Source organism: Aulonocara stuartgranti, assembly GCF_965226115.1.
Source record: "Aulonocara stuartgranti genome assembly, chromosome: 14".
Taxonomy (NCBI): Eukaryota; Metazoa; Chordata; class Actinopteri; order Cichliformes; family Cichlidae; genus Aulonocara; species Aulonocara stuartgranti.
The window spans coordinates 760101-773146 of NC_138950.1; the positions used below are offsets into that span (position 1 = coordinate 760101).

General features: G+C 46.6%; 2 protein-coding genes across 2 annotated transcripts in view; one reads left to right on the forward strand and one right to left on the reverse strand.

The window, feature by feature from the left end:
- The window catches only part of LOC309686934 (olfactory receptor 6E1-like), a gene marked incomplete at both ends in the record, with an annotated part of 152373 nt that overhangs the window by 61577 nt on the left and 77750 nt on the right, over positions 1-13046 (reverse strand). The gene's annotated exons all lie outside the window — the stretch shown is intronic.
- rnf169 (ring finger protein 169) lies at positions 258-12549 on the forward strand. Its single transcript, XM_082502362.1, has 6 exons — positions 258-692; positions 3375-3445; positions 3768-3854; positions 3924-4018; positions 4114-4207; positions 7715-12549. The coding sequence occupies exons 1-6, from the start codon at positions 398-400 to the stop codon at positions 8828-8830; spliced, it is 1758 nt and encodes a 585-aa protein (XP_082358488.1). The 5' UTR covers positions 258-397; the 3' UTR covers positions 8831-12549.

Genomic DNA, 13046 nt, shown 5'->3' on the forward strand with positions numbered 1-13046 from the left:
CGATTTCTTTGTCTTGCAATTTATGTTTATTGAAAAATAATGCTGTTAAACCACACACTAAAAATCACAAACTCAGCCCCAACAGAAAGAGACATATTTAGCAGCTTTGATTTTCAAAGCACATTTTGCTACATATTTTACATGTTTGTTTTTTTTACAGACTACCATCAAGTTATTTTTTATTTTCTAAATTTGGAAATGCACAATAAAATGCAACGACTTAGTTTTATTTTGAAGTCGACACCTGACGTCAGAGGAGGCTCGCGCCGCTGTGATTCAGCGGCTCCGGTTGGCGGGCTGCACGCGCGTCCACTCCTCTGCGCTCGCGCTGTTTCGGCGGCGGCAGGGCGGGGTTTGTTTTGAGAGCGGACCGGAGAGAGAAGACTCACCAGGGAAGATGGCGACCGCAGGGTCTGCCGAACGGCCTGGGAGACCGGCCAGCGCCACGGCCGCCGGCACGTCCCGGGCCGGGCTCGCAGCTCGGTGCCGGTCCGGGTCCAGCCCACCCGAGTACGAATCCAAGAAGTGCATGGCGTGCGCGGAGACCGGAGGCAGCCCGGCCGGCAGACACCTGGCCTGTCCGCTCTGCCTAGCCCCCAGACACTCCGGCAGCGAGGAGCGGCTCCGCGGGAGGAGCGACCACGAGAGTAGCAGCAGTAGGCCGGGCGGGAGGGACTGCGACAGCCGGAGAGGTCGGTGAGCTTCTCGGGGAATCGCCCGTGCAGATATCGCTGTATCACACCGCTGCAGGGTGTTTGTTTAACGGCAGAAAACAGCGGGAATTTAAATGAAATCAACTTTAATAAAGTTTAACGTGAGCAGCGCGCGGTTTTAAGAATGTTAAAGGTTAGTTTTATGTGAAAAACATTTATGAAGTGTGGTAGCTGCAGGCGTAAAAATCCCCGCTTTTCTTTATGGAGTTTTGTATGGAGCTACAGGCTCAATCACAGGTCAACGTGTGGACACAAATCAATGAGAAAACCATGGAAACAGCCCTCAGAGGACACGTGACTGCTCACAGTGACCTCACCTGATCACAGGTATAGGCAGCAGGGTCACATGTCATGTGGCACTGCTCAGGTCTGCAGATGGGGAATGTGTCCAGACATGTACAGCTGGAGGAGGAGTTGAGTTACTGCAGTACTAGTAGTACTGGAGGTATTACTGCGTGGACTCTGTTAGCAGTGACTGGCTGGAAAAGCCCAAGGGGGTTATTACTAGCAGAGGTGGGACCAAGTCATTGTTTTGCAAGTCTCAAGTCAAGTCTCAAGTAATGTCAGGCAAGTCAGAGTTGAGTCTCAAGTCACTGGTGTAAAAGTCCGAGTCAAGTCACAAGTCTGAAACTTTGAATTTCAAGTCCTTTCGAGTCTTTAAAAAAAAAAACAAAACGAAAAAATAATGTTGCAGTTATGCTAAATGTAAATATTAGACCATGTAATTTTAAAATCTGTGTTTTTCTCAACACATGACAAAATAGTGAACTTAGAAAATATACACAAATTGTGAAATTGCACCTCTTTAAAATGCAGCTCAATTAAACTTAGCTCCAAGAATAATTTTCACCGACAGTTCTGAGATAAGCTGCATGTTATTCTTGGATGCGGTTGTAGGACCGGCTTTAAAATCGCATGACAAAAATATCATACACATTAAAAAAAACTGTATCACCAACGTAGCCTGGACAACATTTGCTAGTTAGATGAAGTCAGCTATCTCATCTTAGCATATTTATATGCATATTTATAATTATACGGTTCTTGGAGTGAGTGCATACACTCATGAAGTTTAGTAACTTCAGGTCACTGCAACAAGCCCAGGTACAGTTTACCGACGGATGGGTGCAGGACCTTGAAATGCACCGTGTAGAAAGTAAAGACCATCGTACGTATCATAAGTTTACCAGTCTCACAAATTGTCGTCATAAATACACATTCCTTAACCGTTTATTAATATAACCTTTGAGCTCAATGGTAATTAATTAGCAGTGGAAATAATTTCTGGTAGCATCACAGAAATGTAGCAGTGACAATAATATTGTATGCTGTAATCGTACTGGACAATTAGTGATACAAAACACCTGTTTTATCCTGTGAATAAAAGTATATGTTTTTGTCAATGTACCATAATAACAGAAGCGAAACGCAATATTGTGTCAGGACAATTCACTATTTATGCACAATAAATAAAGGAGCATAGCGCGACCATTTCTGTTCAGCGCCAGACTTGCTTGTAACCTATATCACCAATTATGTTAAGAAAAATGACGTATTAACTACAACAGCAGACTGACCTTCGTGTAAATGCTTGGAGCAGACTAACCTGTGAGCTGGAGGGTTCTGGGACGTTATATTTGATCTTTGAATGGCTGCAATCCAGTCGCGTCTTTGTTACTTCGGAAACATGGCTTGAACAATTTCTCTTCAACGACGTAATCCGATAACAACCGATCTCTTTACCCGTCGGCTTCCCGTGGCTGTCATGCGACCGGCTATTGTAGTTAATAATACAACAGCTTCTTGACATTTTTGTGTTTCTTTTTATCGCTGTGTGACTGATTTTAATTGAAAGCCTGCGTGCGCTAGTACCGCTTGCCACGAGTTCCCAGAATCCTTTGCGGTTCTACCCGTGAATGACGTCACATTTTCAATCTCTATATAATATGCATGTTAAATTTTGTATTTGGGGTAAAATATCAAGTCTTTTCAAGTAAACCGGTTCAAGTCCAATTCAAGTCCCAAGTCATTGGTGTAAAAGTCCAAGTCAAGTCACAAGTCTTAGAACATTTTTTCAAGTCAAGTCTAAAGTCATAAAATTAATGACTCGAGTCTGACTCGAGTCCAAGTCATGTGACTCGAGTCCACACCTCTGATTACTAGTACTTAGAGCAGGACACAGCAGGAGAACCATAAATACTGTAAGTACTCTTTGACTTGCACTGACCACTGTGAACAGCAGTTCTTACATAAGAAAGCTCGGGTGAGACTCAGTGGCTTTATGTGTGTTGGATGAAGTCAGAAGGTGCTGATGGTGATCATGTTTTATGTTTTATTCATTGACCCAATACTGACACCTTTAGCATTTTTCCTTTTAGGCTGTATCTGAGCAGCTTTGTGTGATTCACAGTTTGTCTGATGCTGGGCTTCTGTCGTGTCTCTCTGACATCACAGATAGCCAAGAGTGGAGCAAACCGTGCCCGAGCTGTGAGCTCACAGGTTTACTGCACGTGCACCGAGCTCGTTATTACAAAGTTTTAAGACAGGAAGTGAACAGTAGAATTTTAGTAGTCAAAGTCACCTGTTTAAATTGTATTAAGCCTTTAAATTATTAGGGGCGTGGCTTCTTTGACTGTTTTCTCTTTGGCTGTGTTCCTTTAGAGCTCTTCGTCTCTCCGGTGCTCATCCCGAAGTCTGCCGACGCTCCTTCAGGCCCGAGCGGGAAACACAAGGTGAGTCAGAGAGCTGCAGGTAAACCTGTGATCACCTGTGAGTGGTTAAGCTCGTCACAGCCGACCGAGCCTGCTGAGTGTTTTATTGCTGAGGAAGAAAAGCAGAGCTCTGCAGGCTGCCGATATCAAACTTGAGAACTTTGGCTTTAATTTGAGTTTACATTAAGTTTACATTAAGTTTTCTCTCTAAGCAGTCACCTCTCTCTCAAAGTTTCCACTGTGAGTCTCGATATACCCTCGTAGATGCTGCGTCGTCTCGTGGAGACAGGAGAATCTTTGTGTTTTAGCCCTTGAAATAAACTTTAACCCCTCCGTGTTTCAGCTGCTGCTGTGTGACGACAGAGAGGAGGTGAAGAGGAGGAGCTCTCTGAACTGTAAAGACGAGTCAGTCCGTCGTGATGAAGATCCGGTGAGTGATGACAGGCTGAATGTTTTCATCCTGCAGCAGCTGTCTTAACTAGCTGTTGTCCCTCCTCAGGGCGTCCTGTCTGACTCCGAGAACGAGGAGCCGATCAGCAGGAGGATCCGAAACATCTCAGCCTTTATCAGGAAAACCAAAAACTCATCCGCTGGGTGAGCACAACCACCCTGTCCTATTCCTTTTGCAGACAGTGAACGTACCACAGACTACAGGGGTGTGACCTCTGACCTCTGTGTTTATTCTTTAGGAGTTGTCAGAGGAGCAGGAGCTGCACTGATCCTGTGGAGGATGGAGGAGGAAAGATGAAACTTGTCACCCAGCCGGCAGCCGTGATGGACCGGGTACGTGAGACAGTCATGTCATGTGATCAAGACTCCCGTCTGTGGGAACTTCAGAAGAAATAGTGTTTTATCAGGCTGTGTTAGAGAGTGTAATCAGATTACTGTATGCTTCAGGAGCCATCCAGGTTCAGTCTGCGGGGAGAAGGATCGTTAAGCCCCTCTGCCATTAGAACCTGCTCGGCACGATTAGCCCCAGTTTTCAGGGTTACCTTTAGGTCATAGTACCTGGTCGGGTTCCAAGCGGTCCGAGCAGGTAATAAAATGTGACTTCATCAGACTACATGATTGGCTGGTCAGTAGCGTCACTGGATGAGTCGTGAGAGCTTCTCGTTCAGTAAAATCAAAACCGCCATTTTTGAAACGCTACATCAAAGGAGATGGCTACAAAAACAACGCTGCGTTCCCCGAGTGTGACGAAAAGCCACAGAGTGAGCTGCAGGCATATATTTGCTTCGACGTGCACCTTTGTCTTAGTGTTCGTGTCACATGTCAATAGACTCTGTGCACCGTGTGCTACTTCCGGTGGGGAAACTCCTGTAGGGCGCCTCGTTTCCGGTGTGATATTCACGTCTTGTTTACGGTCGGGTTTTCCAAAACAAGTCAACCAAATGGATGAATCAAGCGGCGATTTACATTTCTCAAGATGTCGTGGGAATTTACTGAATATATCTGTAGATGATGTTCGTCGACGTGTCGATATTTCCCCCACGCCTCAAAGCAAAAGAGAGAAAGGATTCAAATGTTTTATTTTGAGTGTTTGTATACAGCGGCCCCTCGTTTATCGCCGGTGTTCTAAAAATAACCAGCAACAGGTGAAATCCGTGAAGTGCCCAGCTTTATTTTTTACAATTATTTGAGATGTTTTAAGCCCCTCACTACACTTTATACACTTTTCTCAGACAGGCAGGAACATTTTCACACTTTTCTCTCTTGCTTAAACTCTCAAAGTTCAAACCTTCGTAGAAAAATAATTCCAGTATTATAGGATGAAACCAAAGATCAAACCGTGTTTTCGGGTCCAGAACATGAGAATAGAGCAGCTGAGAGAGAATCCAACATCAATCAATCATTAATGAATCAATGAATCAGCGATCGATGTAGCGATTCTGTACTGTACAGGAGAGACGGCACGGAGGAGATCAACAATGGTCTGCAGCCGAACGCAATGTGCTGTAAAAATAAAAAAGCATGCAAAATTGCACACAAAAAATCTGCGAAAGGTGAACCGCGTTATAGCGAGTTAGGGAGTTATAGCGAGGGACCGCTGTAATTTTGAAGGCAAGTCACAACATACCCTTCGTGAATACTAACGTATAGAAACCCTTACCAGCAATCATTCATTTATTTTTTTTGTGGCTTTTTTTCATAGTTTGTTGACATGCTGTGTGGGTGTGTACTGGTATGGACATAACGGGGAAACATCTGGCTTTGACTGTTGTTCACCTGCAGTTTGAGTGCTGAACATTTGCCTGTTTAAATCATAAGAACTGTCTGTATACAGAGATGTGCTTGTGCTGCAGTGATGCAGTTCTGCTTGTGTTGAGTGACGTAAACAACCAATCGATCTGCACGCTTCAAACGTCAAAACTGATCATCTGATTTTTTTTTTTATGACACAGCAGTGGTGAGTGTTCCCACCTCTGCTCTTTGTAACTTAACGCCATCTTTCCGTTTTCGTGTTTTGAACATGATTTTTGAGTCCACCTTCGCAGTAGCGATTGACCGCAAAATAAAGCTACCGGAAACGTACAACCCCACTAGGGCTGCCACGATTAGTCGACTAGTCACGATTACATCGACCATCAAAATCGTCGACGACTGATTTAATAGTCGACGCGTCGTTTGAAGCTTTGTAAGATCCCAAAAGACGCAGGAATAAGTAGCAGGATTTAAGAGTGTAATAATGGACTGAAACAGAAGATGGCAGCACTGCATGTACAAGGATGCCAGCTGCCATTAAACCCCGAAGAAGAAGTAGCTCTGTCCCAGAATTCATAGCGCAGCTTCCAACAATGGCGGCAGCTAGTTAGTTTTAATATTACTCTTATTATTCTTTCTGGGTCACAAAATAAACGTTTAACATATTTTCAGGCGAGAATGTAGCTGTGTAAACCTCAAATATCTGCTCAGTTTATCAGGACACCACATATTTTCAAAAGCGCTCTGACGTTTTCAGAGACGTCTGTTACCCACTAGCTCGATAGCTAGCCGGGGGCTAGGTCACTAGAGCCGTGAGAACACCGGACTCCCGGCAAATCGCGTCTTTCGCTACTCAGGTTAAACATGATATATGAGTCACTTAGAGAACTTAAAAATGTTATTGTTTGGCTTTTTTAGTATTTTATTTGTTCCTGAGTAAATCAGTTTGTCTGAGATTAAAGTTATAGTTTTTACACAGCTGAATAAACATCAAGCAGACAGCTGATTATCAGAAGTGTGAGATGCTCGAGAGTTTACTCCTGTGTCCTGTTATATTTTAGATAGCAAGGAGTTTATTAAACTTCACCGAAACAATCTGCAAACTTCATTAAACTTTAATAAACTATCATCTTGTCTTTATTTTTAGTTAGCACCTTAAAGACTTAAAGCTGTAAGCTAATGATAGTTATATAAGAGCAGATGCTGCTGGTGCAATAAGCTGTACGCTGTACGTCCAATGGATGATGATCTGATTAGTGACTAATGCAAAAATAATCGGTGACTAGTCGACTATCAAAATAATCGTTTGTGGCAGCTCTAAACCCCACATCCGGTCTTAAAACAGGAAGTTAGCATTTTCTCATGCACAGGGTCTATTACGTTGTGAGACGCGCAGACAAATTGCCCTGATGACAATGCACTGGTCTGTAATGGAAAACCAGTCGATTCAAACAGGTATTAATGGAAAAGGCTCTATAGCAGGGGTGTCAAACTCCAGGCCTCGAGGGCCGGTGTCCTGCAGGTTTTAGATGTGTCCTTGGTTCATCACAGCTGACTCAAATGGTTAAAGGACCTCCTCAACATGTCCTGTAGTTCTCCAGAGGCCTGGTAATGAACTAATCATGTGATTCAGGTGTGCTGACCCAGGGTGAGATCTAAACCCTGCAGGACACCGGCCCTCGAGGCCTGGAGTTCCCCACCCCTGCTATAGAGTGCTTTGGGGTCCACATCCTGAACTTTCACTGTGAGCTTGCACCATCAGGCAGGCATTAGAGTGACAAACCTCTGCCTCCTTGTCTGCCTGACACATCGTGTGGATACCACCCCACTACAGCTCAAATACCTGGTGAAACATCACAACTCTTAAAGGAGTCGCCTTCTACTCAAACATGCTCACAGGTCCAGCTGTGTAGAGTCCAGTCTCTGCATGGAAACAGCACAGCATCCATCAGAAGGAAGTGTCGGGTTTTACAGAAAAAATCCATACAAGTGTATAAAACGGGGCCTGGTGATGGCGTTTATTCTTATATTTCACCTGTGTTAAACAGCTGTGTGGTTGCTGACTTGTGTTCTTGTGTCCTCCGCCAGGTTGGCATCAGCCACAGCTATGCGGCAGGAATCCTCCTCTCCTCTGAGAACAGCCGCTCTATCTCCGCCCCCATCACCGCTCCCGATCGGAGGCTCACCTGGCGAGCTGTGCTGACATCATCTTCCTCGGCTCTCCTGTGCATGCCTCCTCCCCGCCCGGAGCGCTCCATCAGCCCCGAGAGCAACGACAGCATCTCCGAGGAGCTCAACCACTTCAAGCCCATCGTCTGCTCGCCATGCACGCCACCCAAGCGCCTCCCGGACGGCCGCCTGATGGAGCCCACCATCGTGAAGTCCACGCCCCGGAACCTGACCCGCGGTCTGCAGAAGGCCACCAGCTACGAGGCCAGCCCTGCCGTCCTGCAGAAGTGGAGGCAGATCGAGCTGGACCGCCAGAGCCTCAAGGTGAACTCCAAGGCCACGCTGACGAGCCCCGTCTCCGAGGTAAACCATAACAAGCTCGGCATGGGTGGCGAGGGTGCAAAGACGCGCCAGTCCCCGGCAGGAGACGCAGTGACGTCAGCAAACAAGAGGAGGCTGCTGTTCGACTCTCCAGCCGGCGACACGGACAGCTTCCAGAAGCAGTCGGTGAAGATCCGCGTCCCCGCGGTCCGCTACAGCAGCGAGTCGACCTTCAAGGGAGGCTTTGAGCCGCCGGCCGGCACTCCTGAGTCCTGCAGCACGGGGGCGCTGTTCAGTCGGAAACAGTCGTTCTCGCCCTACACCAAGAACTCTGGGGTGCAGTCCTGTAAGTTAGTGCCAAAGGACTCTCAGAGTCCCAGGAAGGAGTCCGACAGTAGCATCCACAACCAGACTACCTCACGGAGGGGCAAGAAGAGGAAGCAGAAGACCAAACATCTGGACTCGAGCCGCGACTTGGATCTGAAGAGGGGCCGGCCCGTCAACCAGGAAGCGCTGGACGAACGGTACATCTGCCAGATTCAGCAGGAGCGGCAGGATCGAGCGCTCGCCCTGAAGCTGCAGAGACAGTTCGACCGCGAGAACCAGAACCGTAGAAGGAGCCCCGACAAGTATTTCCTGCGGTCCTGGATGTCCACTCAGAGCCGCAGGAGGCGTGGTCTGAGGAGGTCCAGACGAATCAACAAGAAGCACTAGACAGACGGGAAGGATCTCATATATGCAAAGACACGAAAGGCGAAGGTTTAATGAACGTATGAATGTTTTCACTCGTCTGACAAACGGGTTTGTAACCTGGAGACGTTTCTTCCAAACACCAGCAGATCACCAAAAACTGAACCTTCAGCTGCAGGACGGCGCGACAGTCGTCACCACAGGAAACGTCCTGGAAGTGTTTGAACTCAGAGGCTTAATCTGAGCTTTTTTACAGATCGCATGGCCGAGTCGTTTCTCTGCAGCTGGAACAAAGAAAGCTTTCACAGGTTCAACCATAGTCACGTGGCCCGGGGCAAAGGATGTTTATGTTGAGCTTCCAGTTACAGATCCAGGGTGGATGTGAGGCCCTGAAGGTCACAATGTCTGAGCTGAACATCGCCTCGCATCCCGACACCGCTGAAGGCGACGGCGGTGTTTAATCCGTATTTGTGCGCTGCGTTCCAAACACAGCGGCCTGCGCATCATCTGAACTGTTGCAAAGGTTCAGATGAAGGCAGGCTGCACGCTGCCGGGCCGAACACGACTCTGTCGGTTCAGTCCGGTGCGCTCCACGCGATGATGATGATGTTTATTAATATAGTTCATTTAAATCTCACCGGCCTCACAGTGATCTCCCAGAGGCCGAGGAAAATCTAAAAGGAGCTTTATGGAAAGAAATGAGATGAGGGACTTTTCCTTTGCTGCTAGCGTGAGTGTCGGCCTGAGCTGCTGTTTGACAGAAATCTGTCTTTGTATTTGTGACCGTTTATGAAGCCCAGTTTGAATAAAATAGTTAAAAGTGATTTTTTATTGGCTCCAAAACTCCAGACTGTCAGAACTTTCCAAAAGTCCAAAATCATGATTCGTATGTATTTCGGTAGCTCAGAGCGTGACACGCGTCTCTTCATTCATATCTGAAGTGAACACATATCTGAACACATCACTTCCTACCTGACGGTCCCTCTGGGTGTGCAGGTAACCCTCCACCCCTGAAAGCGTGACATGTACCTGGTATTACCCTCTGAGGTGATACTGAGGAGCACCGACGGTCGCTGTGACGCAGGTTTCTGTCGGCCAGAGGGGGTCAGCAGCACGTCTTTGCCCCGGGCAGGTGGAAGTTACCCCTGGTTTATCCTCGTGAGAACTTTCCACAGGTTAATCAAAGTCCAGCCGACCTGCATGTGTTGGGAATGCAGGAGAAACCAGAACCCGCTCAAATATAAGGAGGTGTTGAGTCAGACTTCTCCCAGCAGCTGAGGATCATGGGACATAAACTTCCTCTAGTATAGCTGCTGGTGTCATCCTGGTCTTCCAGTCTGAAAGTCGGAGCTGCCGAGGCTCGTGGGGACTGCAGTCTTTAGAACCCGATTGGTCAGGAAGGATTTCTACCTGAATTCGGATCAGGAGACTCACCTGGTCACTCTCAAGGAGCGAGGAGCCGTGTGATTGGACGAGCTTTATGGCCTGTGATGTCAGATGCTGGTGCATTCAGACCAAATGTGAATTTACTGTGGTCACAGAGCTCTGACTGTGGTACTTTTAATAATTATTGATTTATAAAAATCACGCTGGAGTCAGAGTTAGAACGTCACCTGTGGTCCACAGGAAGCAGGTGAGGCAGGTGGCTGTAGAGCCGACAGCCATTTAGCAGCGAGGTTAGAGCCCCATCTCTATGTAGAGAAACTTCCACGATTGGGCCAAGCTGAACCAATCAGTGAGCGAGTTCAAGCTTTCGGGGACAAAATCCACCCTGACCCTTCACCCCTCACAGTCAGCTGTTTTCTGTCTGCAACGTAAACATATTTAATGCAGAAACTGCCTTCATGCTGCGAATACTGTCAGAGTTACAGGAAATGCGTGAGGTGGTTTCCAAATCTGGATCTTTTTAATGTTTTGATCGCTCCGTCAGTGCAGCAGAGGTCCACACGAAGCCTTCAGGCTGAAACCATCAGAAACTGCAGCTCGCTGCCACGCCCCTGCAGGAGCCTGAGCCTGAAGCTGAGACTGAAGGTGGGCGTGCACGTGCTTGGTCTGAGCTCACCTTCACACTCTGCTTCAGCGTTCCAAAGGAGCTGCACGGCTTCTGTTTGCAGGTCATCTGTGTTGGATCGGTGATGCTGTAGCTCCTGCAGGCCGTCCAGATGTCTGGTTCCTCAACACACGTGTTTTTTCTCCATGCTAAGCTCTGTCAGTGGTTAGCCTGAGTGCAGCGGCACGCTGTGTTCACACTGTGCTCAGATCAGAGGCAGTCTGAACGACGCTGAGCGCTGGTGGGTCGCTGTTAGAAAAGCCGTACTCGCACTGAGCCTCAGTAATGTCATGATTCACTCTGGGGGTCGTATGTATGATAGACGCTGAAGAAGATGTGAGGGCGGGGACAAACTGAGGACACGCCCACAAACATCCAACGTGTTGGTGTAGTTACTCTGCAGTTCCTCTACCTGAACACCTGCAAAGAAACAATGAGGTTGGGTGGCGTTAGAACCAGACTGCAGCTCACAGGCTGGATGTAAAATAAAGGTGTAGCTCCTTAAACCTGCATTCTGTCTAATGTCCAGCAGGGGGTGGCAACTCAAAAATCTGAGACACTCACCTGGTCTCTGTGCTCACTAACACTTTCCTGATTGGCTGATCATCATTTTGGAGATGATGGTGCCGTCAGAGTCACAGGAAGCAGGTTAGGGCGGGGCTACCTGTGATTGACAGATTGCAGTGCTCTCTCCCTGTCATGTCTGCCAGCAGCACAAACCCAGGTCCAGTTCAATGACTGGAGTTACCGGAGGTAAGAGGCCACGCCCCTAATAACTGTATTACTACCTTTAGCTTACAATATAAAGCGACTTGAGACGGCTGTTGTTGTGATTTGGTGCTAAATAAATAAAAGTGAATCGAATTCAAACCATGTGAGCGTAAAATGCAGGTGTCATGAAGGGAAATGATCCACAGAGACCAACAGTGTATCAGGCTGCAGACGTGTTCGTTTTATCACGGGAGTCTGCTGCCTCTGCTGGACGGTGGAGGAACTGCAGCCTTTGGAGGTTTAGGTGATTGGTTTAGATCATAGGTGTCAAACTCTGGCCCGTGGGCCAAATTTGGCCCGCAGCCTAATTACATTTGGCCCGCAAAGCCATACCAAATTACTATCAGAGCTGGCCTACTGGTATTATACAGCTAATATATATATTGTTTAGTATTAAGCTCGGCTTGTTCCATATTCAGTTTTTCAGCAAAACGTGTCCATAAGAAAAGATTCATTCTCATATCTGGAGGAATAAATATGTTTCAATAAATATTAACGTTAGCCCGCGACTTTGTTCCTGTTTTGAATTTTTGCCCACTGTGTGTTTGAGTTTGACACCCCTGGTTTAGATAATAATAACATTCCTGCTGTTTCCTCTTTTTTTTTTTTTTTTTTTTTTTTACATTTCTGCGTCCTCAGTGATTCCTGGCCTTCATCATCATCATCATCATCAGCTGTTAAAGTTTAATTTGAAGTCTTGATGGAGCTGAAGGGCTTCTCTCTTTTTTTTTTTTAAACCATTAAAGATGAGCACGTTTCTGTTTTGTATTCTTTGGTGGGTGCAGAGAGTTCAGGTGGGGGTGGGTGGACGGGGTCAGGGGTCACGCTGAGTGCCAAATGAGCAGATGACATTGATCCTTTGTAACTGACTAGTTTTGTATGAGCGGCTGCTGGAAGAAAAAGTAAAAGAGTTGAAACGCTGGCTTGTGTCCTGTCTTCTCTTCACTCAGTGATCTGAAGCCCAGGGCTCACCTGAGACGCTCACCTGAGCGTCCCGCAGATTGCCGATGATTGGTAAGAAGAAGCAGGAAGTGCAGCAGGACGTCCTCCATCAACTGCAAACAATATCGCCATCAAAAACTCAGCAGGTTGAAGGTGATGCTACAAACTCTGTTACTCCATGTTTCATTCCCCAAATCAAAATGAAGGATGTTGTAAAGCAGCTGCTGTGAAGTCTGATATTCACAGAGAGTTAAGGCAAGGCAAGTTTATTTGTATAGCACAATTCAACAACAAGGTGATTCAAAGTGCTTTACAGAGACATTAGAAACAAGAACAAATAAAAAGCATGATTTAAAATTGATTAAAACAAGCAAATAAACTAACTAACTAATTAACAAACAAACAAAACAGGATATAAAATCAAAACAGATAAAATCAGTAGTTAAATGTAAGTTTTGAAGTTTAAGCTTAAAGTGT